This window comes from Nerophis ophidion, linkage group LG01 (assembly GCF_033978795.1).
Source record: "Nerophis ophidion isolate RoL-2023_Sa linkage group LG01, RoL_Noph_v1.0, whole genome shotgun sequence".
NCBI lineage: Eukaryota > Metazoa > Chordata > Actinopteri > Syngnathiformes > Syngnathidae > Nerophis > Nerophis ophidion.
In genome coordinates, this window is record NC_084611.1 from 83,231,616 (window position 1) to 83,251,325 (window position 19,710).

At 35.8% G+C, this 19,710-nt stretch overlaps 1 protein-coding gene across 1 annotated transcript in view; it reads left to right on the forward strand.

The window, feature by feature from the left end:
* The window catches only part of LOC133560723 (protein ELFN1-like), a 224,243-nt gene that overhangs the window by 195,141 nt on the left and 9,392 nt on the right, over window positions 1–19,710 (forward strand). Inside the window, exons 4-6 of the mRNA XM_061913566.1 lie at window positions 14,641–15,097; window positions 15,233–15,386; window positions 19,373–19,539. Of these exons, the coding sequence (XP_061769550.1) occupies window positions 14,808–15,097; window positions 15,233–15,386; window positions 19,373–19,539 (611 nt within the window). The 5' untranslated portion in view covers window positions 14,641–14,807. The remainder of the gene's footprint in view (window positions 1–14,640; window positions 15,098–15,232; window positions 15,387–19,372; window positions 19,540–19,710) is intronic.

A 19,710-nucleotide genomic window follows, 5' to 3' on the forward strand; every position in this document is an offset into this window, starting at 1 on the left:
TGTGTATATATGTACAGTATATATATATGTGTGTATATATGTACAGTATATATATATGTGTGTATATATGTACAGTATATATATATATGTATATATATATATATATATATATATATATATATTCACACATATATATATATATATATATACATATATATATATATATATATATATATATATATATATATATATATATATATATATATAAAACTTGATGGAAAAAATATAAGTATCTAAACTTCATACAAAAAAGACAAATACAATTGTACTTTGATCAAAAATAAATAAAACAGAAAATACTAAAAGTAAATGCTATAATAATTTAATTAAATAAGCACAGAAAAACTTCCATTACAAACAAATAATAATCACCAATATGCAATTTTACGTATCTTACTAAAATATGATGATGAAAACTTACTTTTTCCACACAAAATATAGAATAGGAAAAACGTAAATGTATTTGACAATGGGGAAATAATATTAATTTAATTAAATAAGCACAAAAAAAGAACATTATAAACAAATCATAATCACAAATATGCAATTGTATGTATCTTACTAGAAATGATGATGAAAATGAACTTTTTCCACACAAAATATAGGACAGGATAAACGTTTATTTATTTGACGATGGGGGGAAATGACGTCCCTGCATTGCATTGAAATACATCCATCCATTTTCTACCGCTTATTCCCTTTGGGGTCGGGGGTGGGGGGATTGGTGCCTATCCCAGCTACAATCAGGCGGAAGGCAGTTTATACCCTGGACAAGTCGCCAACTCATCACAGCATTAAAAAACAATAACAACAATAATAAGTAAAACAACAAAAACATTGTAATAAATAATACATATTACACACTAATATGTATAGATACAAGATAGGCTAACATTAGCATGTTAACAGTGTGTCAAGTTCCAAGTCGTATGATTCGAGGTGTTTGGCTGTAAAATTGGCTAAAAAGTTAGCTTTTAATGCTAGCATGTTAATCATAGCCTGATAACAATGTGTCAAGTACCAAGTCATATGATTATGAGGTGTTCGGCTGCAAAATTGGCTAAAAGGTTTAACAGTTAGAATGTGTCAAGTACCAAGTTATATGAAGCCCGCTAACAATTAGCATGTGTCACATTCCAAGTTATATGAAGCATGCTAACAGTTAGCATGTGTCAAATTCCAACTTATATAAAATGTAGTCGTTTGCTTACAAATTGGCTTTAAAAGTTAGCATGCTAATGTTAGTAATGCTATCTGAAACTGAGCCAATCATTAGCCTGTGTAAAAAATAAGATGATAAAAATTATGCATACTATACAAATATTTAATTCAAAATGTATTTTATGTACACACATATATATATATATATATATATATATATATATATATATGTACTGTATATATATATCTGTGTGTGTATATATGTATGTATATACATCGATATATTTATATGTGTATATGTATATATATATATATGTATGCGTGTGTGTATACATGTGTATATGTGTGTGTATATATATATGTATATACTGTGTATAAATATATATGTATATATATACACTGTATATAATACATACGACTATCTTGTTATATAGTTTGACAAAAAATTATTATATACAAATAAAAAATAGGAATAACATTTTTTATATATATTGTTAAAATATGACAATTAAATTAATCTTTTTATTTAAAACATTAAAAATGGACTCAAATACCAAAAATTAAGATGTTAAAATATATTAAGATGTATTTTGTATTAAAAACATGTTATTTATAAATATGTTTAATACTGCATATAATATATAAGTTTTATTTTACAGTAAATTCACACACAAAAATTAATACACAAATGTGAATATATATTTCCTAAAATATGATTAAAATTCACTTTTTAATTGAAAATACAAAAAAATCTAATGAAATACAAAAAAAAAAGAAAAGGCTAAAATACAAAACAGAATTGTATGTGTATTTGTTTTAATTAAAAATCAATGACATAAATATTTACCTTTCAATCAAAAACAACACAATTATATTAACAGATACAAAATACAGAGATTATAATAGTGTATATGAATAAATAATGGATAGAATAAACTTTACTTTTTTATTTAAAAAATACTCATTTAATAAATACCACAAGTATAAAATATACCTTGTGTGAATAAATATTACAATATAAATTAAACTGTAATATCCATGTTGTATATGAATGGTAAAGAAGTATTTGCACGGTAAATACACATCTAAATACTTGGTACTGTGTTTTAGTGACGTCATCTCTGTTGTACTTTTCTAGTATTCAACTTCAGCGTGAAGATGACTTATGAAATATGAAGGTTGATAAAAGCTAAATAGTCTTTGAGGTCAGGCATCAACTTTATTTATTCTTCTCCCGCAGCACAGAAGTGACTCATGAACGTCGTCAAGACTTTTTCATTTCTTCGATGACTTTCCTTAAAACGTGCTGACGGCGCCTCCAGCTCGCTGCTCAACACTTGATGATCCACTCCACTGCTTTAATCTCCTTTTTTTAGCAATACTACTTGCTACCGAGTACTTTTCCAACTTCTACTTAACACTTCAATACCACACATACTATGGAGGACAAATATATATGTATGTATATATATATATATATATATATATATATATATATATATATATATATATATATATATATATATATATGTATAAGCGGTAGAAAATGGATGGGATGGATGGATGGATATATATATGTATATGTATATATATATATATATACATATATATATGTATATATATATATGTATATATATATATATATATATATGTGTGTATATGTGTATAAATATATATATGTATGTATATATATATGTATATATATAAATGTATATTTATATATATGTATATATATTCATTTATATATATACATGTGTATGTATATATGTAGATTTATATATATATGTATATATATGTACATTTATGTATATATTTTGCCATGTACTGATGTATATTATATACATGTATATACAGTGTATGTGTGTTTATATGTATATATATGTATGTATATATTTTGCCATGTACTGATGTATAATATATATATATATATATATATATATAATATATATATGTATATTATACATTAGTACATGTGTCATATATTAGTACATGATTCATATATACTAGTACATTAGTAATATATACTAGTACATTAGTGATATATACTAGTACAATAGTCATATATATGAGTACATTGGTCATATAAACTAGTACATGTGACCTATATTTTATTACATGTGCCATATATATTAGTACATGGGTCATACATGTCAGTACATGTGTCATTTATATTAGTACATGATTTATATACACTAGTACATGTGTCTTATTGATTAGTACAGTGGTTCTCAACCTTTTTTCAGTGATGTACCCCCTGTGAACTTTTTTTTAATTCAAGTACCCCCTAATCTGAGCAAAGCATTTTTGGTTGAAAAAAAAAGAGATAAAGAAGTAAAATACAGCACGATGTCATCAGTTTCTGATTTATTAAATTGTATAACAGTGCAAAATATTGCTCATTTGTAGTGGTCTTTCTTGAACTACTTGGAAAAAAAGATATAAAAATAACTAAAAAGTTGTTGAAAAATTAACAAGTGATTTAATTATAAATAAAGATTTCTACACATAGAAGTAATCATCAATTTAACGGGCCCTCTTTGGGGATTGTAATAGAGATCCATCTGGATTCATCAACTTCATTCTAAACATTTCTTCCCAAAAAAAATTAATATTTAACATCAATATTTATGGAACATGTCCACAAAAAAATCTAGCTGTCAACACTGAATATTGCATTGTTGCATTTCTTTTCACAGTTTTTGAACTTACATTCATATTTTGTTGAAGTATTATTCAATAAATATATTTATGAAGGATTTTTGATTTGTTGCTATTTTTAGAATATTTAAAAAAAAAATCTCACGTACCCCTTGGGATACCTTCAAGTACACCCAGGGGTACACGTACCCCCATTTGAGAACCACTGCATTAGTACGTGTCACATTAATTAGTACATGTTTCATATACATTAGAACATGTGTCATTTATATTAGTACATGTGTCATATATATCTTATATATAAGACATATATATATATATATATGTCTTATATCTTGCTACAAAAGTACATATGTTATATACATTAGTACATTTGTCATATATACTAGTACATGTGTAATATATTGTGTCATTTTTAATTTTCCTGAAAGAACTCTCCTGAAGGAATCAATAAAGTACTATCTATCTATCTATATATATATACTATTACATGTTTCATATACATTAGCACATGTGTGATTTATATTCGTACGTGTCATATATAATAGTACAAGTGTCATATATATATACTAATACATGTGTCATATATCTTACTAAAAAAGTACATATGTTATATACATTAGTACATTTGTCATATTTACTAGTACATGTGTCATATATATTAGTACATGATTAAAATATACAAGTACATGTGTCATATAAACTAGTACATGTGTCATATATACTAGTACATGTGTCTTATGTCTTAGTACAAATGTACATGTGTTATATACATTAGTACATTTGTCATTTATACTAGTACATGTGTCATATATACTACTAGATGTCTCCTATGTATTAGGTCATGTGTAATTTACAATAGTACATGTGTCATATATGTTAGTACATGTGTCATATATATTAGAACATATGTCTTATATACGAGTACATGATTAATCTATACTAGTACATGAGTCATATATATTAGTACATGATTAATCCATACTAGTACATGTGTCATATATATTACTACATATGTCTTATATAAGAGTACATGATTAATCTATACTAGTATATGAGTCATATATATATTAGTACATGATTCATATATACTACATGTGTCATATATACTAGTACATGTGTCATATATATTAGTACATGATTCATATATACTACATGTGTCATAAATACTAGTACATGTTTCATATATACTACTACATGATTAATCTATACTAGTACATGTGTCATACATATTAGTACATATGTCTTATATACGAGTACATGATTAATCTTTACTAGTACATGTGTCATATATATTAGTACATGATTCATATATACTACTACATGTGTCATATATACTAGTACATGAGTCATATATATTAGTACATTTATACTAGTACATGTGTCATAAGTACTAGTACATGTGTCATATAAACTAGTACATGTGTCATAAATACTAGTACATGTGTCATATATATTAGTACGTGTCATATATATTAGTACATATATACTATTACATGTGTCATAAATACTAGTACATGTGTCATATATTAGTACATGTGTCATATATACTAGTACATGTATCATATAAACTAGTACATGTGTCATAAATACTAGTACATGTGTCATATTTATCAGTACATGTGTCATATATATTAGTACATATATACTAGTACATGTGTCATATAAACTAGTACATGTGTCATATATATTAGTACATGTGTCATATATATTAGTACATGTGTCATATATATTAGTACATATATACTAGTACATGTGTCATAAATACTAGTACATGTGTCATATAAACTAGTACGTGTCATAAATATTAGTATGTGTCATATATATTAGTACATATATACTAGTACATGTGCCATAAATACTAGTACATGTGTCATATATATTAGTATGTGTCATATATATTAGTACATAAATACTAGTACATGTGTCATAAATACTAGTACATGTGTCATATAAACTAGTACATGTGTCATAAATACTAGTACATGTGTCATATATATTAGTATGTGTCATATATATTAGTACATATATACTATTACATGTGTCATAAATACTAGTACATGTGTCATATATTAGTACATGTGTCATATATACTAGTACATGTATCATATAAACTAGTACATGTCATAAATACTAGTACATGTGTCATAAATACTAGTACATGTGTCATAAATACTAGTACATGTGTCATAAACTAGTACATGTGTCATAAATACTAGTACATGTGTCATAAACTAGTACATGTGTCATAAATACTAGTACATGTGTCATATATATTAGTATGTGTCATATATATTAGTACATATATACTTGTACATGTGTCATAAATACTAGTACATGTGTCATATATATTAGTATGTGTCATATATATTAGTACATATATACTTGTACATGTGTCATAAATACTAGTACATGTGTCATATATATTAGTACATATATACTTGTACATGTGTCATAAATACTAGTACATGTGTCATATATATTAGTACATGTGTCATATATATTAGTACATATATACTTGTACATGTGTCATAAATACTAGTACATGTGTCATATAAACTAGTACATGTGTCATAAATACTAGTACATGTGTCATATATATTAGTACATGTCTCATATATATTAGTATGTGTCATATATATTAGTACATATATACTTGTACATGTGTCATAAATACTAGTACATGTGTCATATATATTAGTACATATATACTAGTACATGTGTCATAAATACTAGTACATGTGTCATATATATTAGTACATATATACTTGTACATGTGTCATAAATACTAGTACATGTGTCATATATATTAGTACATATATACTAGTACATGTGTCATAAATACTAGTACATGTGTCATATAAACTAGTACATGTGTCAAATACTAGTACATGTGTCATATATATTAGTACATGTGTCATAAATACTAGTACATGTGTCATATATATTAGTACATGTGTCATAAATACTAGTACATGTGTCATATATATTAGTACATATATACTTGTACATGTGTCATAAATACTAGTACATGTGTCATATATATTAGTACATATATACTAGTACATGTGTCATAAATACTAGTACATGTGTCATATAAACTAGCACGTGTCATAAATACTAGTACATGTGTCATATATATTAGTACATGTGTCATAAATACTAGTACATGTGTCATAAATACTAGTACATGTGTCATATATATTAGTACATGTGTCATATATATTAGTACATGTGTCATAAATACTAGTACATGTGTCATATATATTAGTACATGTGTCATATATATTAGTACATGTGTCATAAATACTAGTACATGTGTCATATATCTTAGTACAAAAGTACATGTGTTATATACATTAGTACATTTGTCATATATACTAGTACATGTGTCATATATATTAGGTCATGTGTAATTTACATTAGTATATGTGTCATATATATTAGAACATGTGTTACATATACAAGAACATTAGTATATGTATATATATATATATATATATATATATATATATATATGTATATGAAAAAGTAGTATATCCTCCTCTCATGATGGCGTGGGTGTAAAGTGGTAAATGTAGCAAGTGTTCACGTGTGCGTCCCTAAAAGAAGTTTGTGAAGGACGAGTGTCCACATGTCGGCCGCGTGACTGACTGGTCACATGGTCCGGGGGATTTGCGGCGCAGGAAGTCCACTTGTCATGTGACTTCGACACACAACTGCCGTGTCAAAGTCGTCCATTCGCATTCGCCGCACGCCTGCGTCCTCACCGAGGCCACACCTCCGCTTGCCGTCCTCTCGCTTCTCCTCCGAATACCAAGCGGGATTACGTCATGGCGTCGGTCTCGTGGCGCCGATGTCCCTGCGGCGACACACGTGGAGGTGTGACCGCGGCGTCGCCTGGATCCTTCCTGTCTCTCGGCGGGCGGCTTGAAGACGTCGGTGATAGAAATGTTCGTCACGCTGCGTCTTGGTCTGTCTCCCATGGAAGCCTCAACATTTTTATATCTTGGTCCCCGCGGTAGCAGCAGGTCGTCAATTAAATAACAAGACGAGTGGCGCGTCGTCACTTCCTGTTCGACATGTTTACTTCCTGTCTCGTGTGTACGCTGGCGCACGCTCACGTCCGACAGTTCTCCTGCAGGGTTGTCAACTTAGTAAACAGTATTGTGTTTTTATGTACAACGGGTCTGAGTTACTGTAAATGCCAGACTATACGTTTTTCCTACGCCTTGAGCCCCGCGGCTTATAAAACGGTGCAGCTATTTTATGGATTTTTTTTCCCCGCTGATGACCATAGTGCAAAAAGTATCTGAAAAAAACAAGCAATTTCTTTTGCAAAATTGTTTGTGCTATGGTGCTATCTTTTGGACGATTTTGCTCACTGCAGGTGTGGCCCGCCATCCTCTTCAATGTGAACAACCTTCCCTAGTCATGGTGCAAAAAAAAAAATGCTACTAAGAAATGTCAACACACATGGTCACACATAACACATCCTGCTCACTGAACATTGTGGATGTTATGAAGACTTAACAGCATTAATATGAATGCAGCTGGGATAGGCTCCAGCCACACCCCGTCACGTCCGACAGTTCTCCTGCAGGGTTTTCAACATGGTAAACAGTAGCGTTTTTTTATGTACAACGGGTCTGAGTTACGGTAAATTCCAGACTACGCGTTTTTCCTACGCTTTGAGCCCTGCAGCTTATAAAACGGTGCAGCTAATTTATGTATTTTTTTTTCTCTTCTGATGACCGTAATGAAAAAAGTATTTGAAATAAAACAAGCAATTTGTTTTGCAATATTGTTTGTGCTATGGCACTATCTTTTGGACGAGTTTGCTCACTGCAGGTTCGGCTCACCATCCTTTCCAATTTCACCCGCAACACAAAGCATCGCGCCCAAATTAACCTTTAAATACCAGGCGTGTTCTGAATGCTACATATTTGCTGCCGTTTTGGGAACAATGTGAGTAAATCAGATTAATGACTCTTGGAAGTACTTTGACACAATACATTCACTTTTATGTGAACAACCTTCCCTAGTCATGGTAGGAAAAATTTTTTTTACTAAGGAATGGTCACACATAACACAACCTGCTCACTGAACATTGTGGATGTTATGAAGACTGAGCAGCATTAATATGACTGCAGCTGGGATAGGCTCCAGCAATCCCCGCTCACGTCCGACAGTTCTCCTGCAGGGTTTTCAACATGGTAAACAGTATCGTGTTTTTATGTACAACAGGTCTGACTTACTGTACATTCCAGACTATACGTTTTTCCTACGCTTTGAGCCCCACGGCTTATAAAACGGTGCAGCTAATTTATGGATTTTTTCCCCTGCTGATGACCATAATGCAAAAAGTATTTGAAAAAAAAACAAGCAATTTGTTTTGCAAAATTGTTTGTGCTATGGCGCTATTTTTTGCATGATTTTGCTCACTGTAGGTGCGGCCTGCCATCCTCTTCAATTTGACCCGTGAGACAAAGCATCGCACCCAAATTAACCTTTAAATACCAGGCGTGTTCTGAATGCTACATATTTGCTGCCGTTTTGGGAAAAATGTGAGTAAATCAGATTAATGACTCTTGGAAGTACTTTGACACAATACATTCACTTTTATGTGAACAACCTTCCCTAGTCATGGTAGGGAAAAAAAATGTTACTAAGAAATGGTCACACATAACACAACCTGGTCACTGAACATTGTGGATGTTATGAAGACAGAGCACCATTGATATGAATGCAGCTGGGATAGGCTCCAGCCACCCCCGCTCACGTCCGACAGTTCTCCTGCAGGGTTTTCAACATGTTAAACAGTAGTGTTTTTTATGCACAACGGGTCTAAGATACTGTAAATTCCAGACTACACATTTTTCCTACGCTTTGAGCCCCGCGGCTTACGGATTTTTTTCCCCTTCTGATGACCATAACGCAAAAAGTATTTGAAATAAAACAAGCAATTTGTTTTTGCAATATTGTTTGTGCTATGGCGCTATCTTTTGCACGATTTTGCTCACTGCAGGTGCGGCCCGCCATCCTTTTCAATTTGCCCCGCAACACAAAGCATCGCACCCAAATTAACCTTTAAATACCAGTCGTGCTCTGAATGCTACATATTTGCTTCAGTTTTGAGAACAATGTGAGTAAATCAGATTAATGACTCTTGGAAGTACTTTGACACAATACATTCACTTTTATGTGAACAACCTTCCCTAGTCATGGTGGGGGGAAAAAAATGTTACCAAGAAATGGTCACACATAACACAACCTGCTCACTGAACATTGTTGATGTTATGAAGACTTAGCACCATTAATATGACTGCAACTTGGATAGGCTCCAGCCACCCCCGCTCACGTCCGACAGTTCTCCTGCAGGGTTTTCAACATGTTAAACAGTAGTGTTTTTTTTATGTACAATGGGTCTGAGTTACTGTAAATTCCAGACTACACGTTTTTCCTACGCTTTGAGCCCCGCGGCTTATGGATTTTTTTTCCCTTCTGATGACCATAATGCAAAAAGTATTTGAAATTAAACAAGCAATTTGTTTTGCAATATTGTTTGTGCTATGGCGCTATCTCTTGGACGAGTTTGCTCACTGCAGGTGCGGCTCGCCATCCTTTCCAATTTCACCCGCGACACAAAGCATCACACCCAAATTAACCTTTAAATGCCAGGCGTGTTCTGAATGCTACATATTTGCTGCCGTTTTGGGAACAATGTGAGTAAATCAGATTAATGACTCTTGGAAGTACTTTGACACAATACATTCACTTTTATGTGAACAACCTTCCCTAGTCATGGTGCAAAAAAAAAATGCTACTAAGAAATGGTCACACATAACACAACCTGCTCACTGAATATTGTGGATGTTATGAAGACTGAGCAGCATTAATATGACTGCAGCTGGGATAGGCTCCAGCAATCCCCGCTCACGTCCGACAGTTCTCCTGCAGGGTTTTCAACATGGTAAACAGTATCGTGTTTTTATCTACAACAGGTCTGAGTTACTGTACATTCCAGACTATACGTTTTTCCTACGCTTTGACCCCCACGGCTTATAAAACGGTGCAGCTAATTTATGTATTTTTTTCCCTGCTGATGACCATAATGCAAAAAGTATTTGAAATAAAACAAGCAATTATTTTTGCAAAATTGTTTGTGATATGGCGCTATTTTTTTGCATGATTTTGCTCACTGCAGATGCGGCCTGCCATCCTCTTCAATTTCGACCCGTGAGACAAAGCATCGCACCCAAATCAACATTTAAATACCAGGCGTGTTCTGAATGCTACATATTTGCTGCCGTTTTGGGAACAATGTGAGTAAATCAGAACAATGACCCTCGGAAGTACTTTGAAACATTACATTTACTTTTATGTGAACAACCTTCCCTAGTCATGGTGCAAAAAAAAAAAAAATACTACTAAGAAATGTTCACACATAACACAACCTGCTCGCTGAACATTGTGGATGTTATGAAGACTTAGCAGCATTAATATGAATGCAGCTGGGATAGGCTCCAGCAATCCCCACTCACGTCCGACAGTTCTCCTGCAGGGTTTTCAACATGGTAAACAGTATCGTGTTTTTATGTACAACAGGTCTGAGTTACTGTACAATCCAGACTATACGTTTTTCCTACGCTTTGACCCCCACGGCTTATAAAACGGTGCAGCTAATTTATAGATTTTTTTCCTTGCTGATGACCATAATGAAAAAAGTATTCGAAAAAAAAAACAAGCAATTTGTTTTGCAAAATTGTTTGTGCTATGGCGCTATTTTTTGCATGATTTTGCTCACTGCAGGTGCGGCCTGCCATCCTCTTCAATTTGACCCGTGAGACAAAGCATCGCACCCAAATTAACCTTTAAATACCAGGCGTGTTCTGAATGCTACATGGTTGCTGCCGTTTTGGGAACAATGTGAATAAATCAGAAAAATGACCCTCGGAAGTACTTTGAAACATTACATTTACTTTTATGTGAACAACCTTCCCTAGTCATGGTGCAAAAAAAAAATTGCTACTAAGAAATGTTCAGACAAAACACAACCTGCTCACTGAACATTGTGGATGTTATGAAGACTTAGCAGCATTAAGATGAATGCAACTGGGATAGGCTCCAGCCACCTCCGCGACCCCAAGAGGTAGAAATTGGATGGTTAGAAGATCCCACACCAAAAAAACTATCTATTTATTACTTTGGCACAGCCCACAGTTTAATGAGATCAGAACCGTTCAAGTATCACAACGTTCGGCTCAACCGGGAATCACGAGTTCCCAGGAAACCTTTTTTTTTTTTTTTTTTTTAAATATCCCAGTTTTCCAGGACTTTCCGGTTTTCCGGATCATTTTCCCCTCTGAAAATTGATCGGTCATTTTTTCGAACTTGCACAATTTCCACAATTCTCATCCGATTCGAAGCGTTCCACCACCAACACACTCATCAGACCTTGGACAATCAAACTACCATTTTTCAATTTAAGAAAAAAATCCCAGAATTCCTGGTTTTCTTCCTGGAAAGGTTTCACAGTCCTCATTTTTTTACCGTTTTTAACCATTCCGCCGTGGAAAACATTTTTTTTTTAAATTGGGACAACGAAACTACCATTTATTTTCCTACAAATTCCCAGTTTACCTGAAATTCCAGGAATTCCGAAATACCTATTTAAATTCAAACTGTTACTACATTTTTCAACCGCTTGAAAAAATTCCAAACTACCGACCGATTCATATTTTCTAGGATAATTTTGCTAGTATTAATATATATATTTTTTTAAAAATCCCGGTTTTCCCAAATATACAGGGAATTTCATTTCAAATGAATATGACTTTTGTTTTGGAAACTCCTGTTTCCAATCAAGAGACTTCCATTTAAACCGCCCTTGCCAGTTAGTCGTCCTGGCGACATTGCTCCTTTCATGCCACAGTTCATGCTGCTCCTCTCACGATTAGTTCACGCTGCTCTGTTCATGCCATAGTTCATGCTGCTCGTTTTCATGCCAAGTAGGTTGTGTTTATTCATGCCACAGTTTAGTGAGTTTTGTTTGTTGTCCATAGTTCTAAGTTTTTGTTTGTTCCTATTTTGATAGTTATTAATTAAAAATGTTCCTACCTCCACGCCTGGTCCAGAGTAGTCCGTTTGCATCCCGGGACAACAAACCCTGCAGCAAGCTGATAAAACCCCCTACGTCTTGACACTCTACCCATATATCAAACACATAACAGGTTTTCCCTTTACCAAAATAAAGTGATTCCACTTCGGGTTTTTGTTGGTTTAGCTTCCATTGTGCTCTCCCCGTCTTTCCGATATTGTTGACAGCTATAGTCCCGGCGGCTTCGGCTGTGAAGTTCTTTCAAGTGACGTAAAAATGGCCATTAACGTAAAATTTTGATATAAACAATAGGTGTTATATCGTACAAAGGACATTATCATGGCAAATTACGATATATATGGTAGTCTCGCACAGCACTAATTACATGTATGGTTGAATGTCTTGTAAATTACTTTCAACACCATTTTTTTCTATTTAAATGCGGACGCTGTATCGATCCGTTGTCGTGAAGAAGGAGCTGAGCCGGAAGGCAAAGCTCTCAATTTTACCGGTCGATCTACATTCCCATCCTCACCTATGGTCATGAGCTTTGGGTTATGACCGAAAGAACAAGATCACAGGTTTCCTCCGCCGGGTGGCGGGTCTGTCCCTTAGAGCTCTGCCATCCAGGTGGAGCTCAAAGTAAAGCCGCTGCTCCTCCACATGGAGCGGAGCCAGATGAGGTGGTCTGGGCATCTGGTCAGGATGCCACCCGAACGCCTCCCTAGGGAGGTGTTTAGGGCACGTCCGACCGGTAGGAAAATCCAGGACACGTTGGGCTAGGCCTGGGAACGCCTCGGGATCCCCCGGGAAGAGCTGGACGAAGCGGCTAGGGGAGAGGGAAGTCTGTGGGCTTCTCTGCTTAGGCTACTGCCCCCACGACCTGACCTCAGATAAGCGGAAGATAATGGATGGATGGATGGTTCCGTGACATAGCTGGTAGCTCGAAAAACTCATTACGTCGGCAATTGAAATGAATTCAAATCAATTTGGTCTGTGCTTTTATTTTGAAAGTGTAGTCGTTAGCTACAGCAGCTTAGCTTAGTCAGACCTCATTCCTTCTTGGCACTTCAAAAAGAATCCCAGACCTGCGGCTGCCTTGCATTCCCTGTTTGCCAATCTGACTGAAGAGAAAAAAAAAAGCTCTCAAAGACAAGAAAACGGTCCGCGGTAGCAAATCCCCTAGAGAAGCCGGAACCAATCCCAGAATCCATGCTTGTCTCAGTTCAACCTCGTTTGCTTCTTTTCTGAGTCCCTGTGCTCGGGTTCGTAGGATACGGTATCTACCCTCGACACAAGGCCGACGTGTGTGTACTGGTGCGCGGTGGTTCATTAAAGTTAATCATGCGTTGTTATGAAGTCATTGTCCTTGCTCCGTTTGAATGTTCCGTCAAGTCTGAGCGGCTAAACGACCGATGAAGATGAGTTTTATGAGCACCTGTGTTCAGTAAGGGGTCTGCATAGATGACTAGGACTTCAGAACGGTTGAAATGCAATGTACGTATCTTCTAACTTTTGGAAACCATTCTAAGGATGGACATTGTTGGCACTCTAATAAGAGATCATTGATATAAATGACATGTTTGGGTTGTTCTTATGAAGAAAAACTGATTCCCTGGTCTGGAATTACCAAACAGAAATGAGGTTGTGTCCCTCCGGGTCGTTCCCGAGGTCACGGTTGATTACTTTCTTTCATCGCTGTCTTCTTCTTGCCTCTGTAGATCCGGTCTGCACCCAAAATTGCCAGCGCTGAGCAATGAGGAAGAGGGAGAGGACGTGCTCGTCCAATCAGCGAGGCCGGCACCCACTAAGGACATGAGGACCGGGCAATCAGGACCCATTTAAAACCTAGAACAGCCTACTCCTGACACAAGATTGTGACGTTCAAATGCTGTCCTCTAGAAGTAAATGTCAAACGGCGAGCGCCTCTTGCCGACTTTCTCCCATGGATACCCTAGCGGCGTCCCCTCGGAACCCGAGGGCCGAACCGGGACAGCCAAGACAAGGCAGGACTTCTTGGTCTGAGCTTTTCGGCTGGATCGCCCTGCTGTCCGTTTTGGGGTTGCCTACGGTGGCGGCCGATTGCTGGCTCATCGAGGGAGAGAAAGGCTTCGTGTGGTTGGCCATCTGCAGCATGAACCAGCCGCCCTTCGAGGCCATACCCTCGCACATCAACAGGTAAGACTTTCTTGTCTGGTTTGACGTGGTCCTGTTGGACTGTAAACTCTGCTCCAACCACAAGGTTACTAAACCCAACAGAAACTGAGCTTCACTAAGACTCTGTTGACAGTCCGATCCTTGTCCACCACGCAGCACCATCGTGGACCTGAGGCTGAATGAGAACAAGATCCGCTCCGTCCACTATTCCTCTCTCAGTCGCTTCGGCAACCTCACCTATCTGAACCTCACCAAGAACGACATCAGCTACGTGGAGGACGGAGCTTTCTCGGCGCAGTTCAATCTGCAGGTGAGTCCTGGGGGACGACACGCTTCAAGTAGACCCTAGATCAGGGGTAGGGAACCTATGGCTCTAGAGCCAGATGCGGCTCTTTTGATGACTGCATCTGGCTCTCGGATAACTCTTAGCTGACATTGCTTAACACGATAAGTAATAAATAATTCCGCTGGTAATCACAGTGTTAAAAATAACGTTCAAATTATAAAACTTTCTCATGCATTTTAATCCAACCATCCATTTTCTATCGCACCTGTTCAAAAAGTCGCATTAACGGTAAGAAGTATTATATTTATTATTGGTTAGCTTTAGAATAACAATGTTATTAAAAGGAATAAGAGACTTATTATACTCTAAAAATGTTGGTCTTACTGAAAAATGCACGCATTTAGTTGTATTCAGTTCTAAAAAATATTATTTGGTGTCACGGAAATACATTTTGAATGGGCAATTATTTTACACACACACACACACACACACACACACACACACACACACACACACACACCCACACACACACACACACACACACACATTACAAACTAGCCCCCAAACAAATTTTTCTTCTTATATATACATATACATATATATGAATGCATGCAGTATGTATACATATAAATATATATGTACACATATATATATGCATATATATGTGTACATATACATATATGTACATTAACACGTGTATATATGTGAATACACATGTACACGTATATACATATTCACATACATATAAACACATACATATTTACATAAATATATACACACATATACATATGTATGTATATGCATGTATTATATTATATATACATATAATATATATGTATATATACATATATATACATGTACTAATATTTGTAAATATATACGTATGTAGATACATACAGTATATACAAATATAAACATATTTATAAATACACATAAGTATATATGTGTATAAATGTACACATATAAACATACAAATACTTGTGTAGATATACATATATGTACATCAATATGTGAATACATATGTACACATATATACATATACATATTTACATACATATAAACACATGTACATATTTACATAAATATATATACTTATATACATACATATACATATGTATGTACATATATATCTATATATATGTACATTTATGTATATATGGTATATATACATACACACATATATAAACATCTACTAATATATGTAAATATATACATATATTTAAATGTGTATATTTATAAATACACATAAGTATATATGATTGTATATGTACACATATATACATACATATATGTGTACATATACATATATGTACATTAATACGTGTATATATGTGAATACACGAACACATATATACATATTTACATACATATAAACACGTATACATATTTACATAAATATATACATATACATATTTATGTATATGAATGTGTATATATATACATATATATATATATATATATATATATATATATATACATGTTCTAATATTTGTAAATATATACATATGTATATACATACAAAAATTATCGGTATCGGTTTCAAAAAGTAAAATTATGACTTTTTAAAACGCCGCCGTACGGAGTGGTACACGGAGGTAGGGAAAAGTACAGAGCAGTTGAGTCTCCCAGTCATACTTACCAACCCTCCCGATTTTCCCGGGAGACTCCCAAATTTCAGTGCCCCTCTCCTGAATTTCTCCCGATTTCCACCCGGACAACAATATTGCGGCCGTGCCTTAAAGGTACTGCATTTGCTTTCAGGCCCAATCACATAATATCTACGGCTTTTCACACACACACACACGAGTGAACGCCTCGCATACTTGGTCAACAGCCACACAGGTCACACTGAGGGTGGCTGTATAAACAACTTTAACACTGTTACAAATATGCGCCACACTGTGAACCCACACCAAACAAGACTGACAAAACACGTTTCGGGAGAACATCCGCACCGTAACACAAAATGAACACAACAGAACAAATACCCAGAACCCCTTGCAGCACTAACTCTTCCAGGGACGCTACAATATACACCCCCCTCAGCCTCCTCATGCTCTCAGGGAGAGCATGTCATATTCCAAGCTGCTGTTTTGAGGCATGTTAAAAAAGAAAAATAATGCACTTTGGAAAACCTTGTTACATTGTTTAATGCAGAGGTGCCCATTACGTCGATCGGGAGCTACCAGTCGACCGCGGGGGGTGTGTCAGTCGATCTCCAGCCAGGCTTTTAAAAAAAATAGACCTAAAAATGAGTGATCATCAATCTTCACCAAGACGTCACTTAAATGACATTCACGGTACCGGAGGGTCTTGTGAGATGACGCTGGCTGCTGCAAGATCATTATTATGAAAATATGACCGAGAGGAAGGCGAGAAACACATTTTATTTCAACAGACTCTCGCGCCGTACCTTCCGTCAAAACTCTAAAGGCCGACTGCACATTTCCTATCTTCACAATAAAAGCCCTGCTTCATGCTGCCTGCGCTAACTAAATACAGAGTCTCGGAAAGCTGGCGTGCACAAGCGATCCCTCAGAAAACTGGCGTGCACATCACTTGTGCACGCCTGCTTTCCGAGACTCTTATTTTGTTAGCGCAGGCAGCATGAAGCAGGGATTTTATTGTGAAGATAGGAAATGTGCAATCGGCCTTTAGAGTTTTGACGGAAGGGGCGGCGCGAAAGTCTGTTGAAATAAAAAGTGTTTCTCGCCTTCCTCTCTGTCATTTTTTCATAATAATGAACTGGCAGCAGCCAGCGTCATCTCACAAGACCCTCGGGTGCCGTGAATGTCAATCAAGCAAGCTACGGAATTTGCCGCCAATGTTTTTCTTGTAAAGTGTATGGAAGCTGGATGAATTAGATGCCAAAAACCAACCACTTTCATGTGGTTTCGTACAGAAAGGACAACTTTTTTTCTCCTCCATTTGAAAATGTGGGCGTTATCATCATTACTGTCTGATTCCAATCAATGCAAGTCATCAGAATCAGGTAATACACCAACTTATATTCTTGTCTTCGTGAAAGAAAGACATCTATATGTGTTACACATGCTTGTATTATCATTAAACACATTTAACTTGTTTACAAAAATGTCTCTTTCATAAATAAATAAATATAAATGATATATATAAATGAGGTAGATCCCCTCGAGTTGGTCAATTGAAAAGTAGCTCGCCTGCAGAAAAAGTGGGGGCACCCCTGGTTTAATGCATCCAGTGGAAGCATCACAACAAAATTAGGCATAATAATGTGTTAATTCCACAACTGTATATATTGGTATCGGTTGATATCGGAATTGGTAATTAATTATATTTATATAGCGCTTTTTCTCAAGTGACTCAAAGCGCTTTACATAGTGAAACCCAATATTTAAGTTACATTCAAACCAGTGTAGGTGGCACTGGGAGCAAGTGGGTAAAGTGTCTTGCCCAAGGACACAACGGCAGTGACTAGGTTGGCAGAAGCGGAAATAAAACCTGCAACCCTCAAGTTGCTGGCACGGCCACTCTACCAACCGAGCTAAACCGCCCCATTAAGAGTTGGACAATATCGGAATATCGGCAAAAAAAGCTGTTATCGGACATCTCTAATGCTAATAAGATTTATGTTTTAGTTAAAATAATATCATTTAGGTACCCCAGCTTTAATTAGAGAGGTCGCCGAATCCACCTTCGAATAAATAACTACATGTAAACACCGGATCATCTTTTTTAAGGCGGCAGGCGTTATTGATACTTTTGTCGAAACCGAATCACGCGGCCGCCCACATGCCGGCGAGCGAGAGCGCCGCCGCCGCCGCCGTGCCAGCAGGTGCGACGCAAACATGAAACCATCTGAAGCGTCAGCAGCGGGCTGTGATCAGCATGCAAACCGTGAAGTGCGGCGCTGAGCCCGTCATCTGGCTCCTGCATGTTGCAGCTCTGTAGCGAGCCGGCCGCCTCTGTTCTGGAGATTACCAGTAATCCCACTTGTCTTTGTACCGCCCCCTCTCCACCTCCTCCTCAAGGTTCTCCAGATGGGCTTCAACAAACTGAGGAACCTGACGGAGGGAATGCTGCGAGGGCTGGGCAAGCTGCAGTACCTCTACCTGCAAGCCAACCTCATCGAGACGGTCACGCCCAACACCTTCTGGGAGTGCCCCAACATCGAGAACGTTGACCTCTCCATGAACAGGTATGTATTCAAGCTCTTAAAGGGCTCAGGAACACTTCAGAAAACCACTGTCACTAAATACAGTTCGTCGCTACATCTGTAAGTGCAAGTTAAAGCTCTACTTTACAAAGCGAAAGCCATTTATCAACAACATCCAGAAACGCCCCCGGCTTCTCTGGGCCCGAGATTATC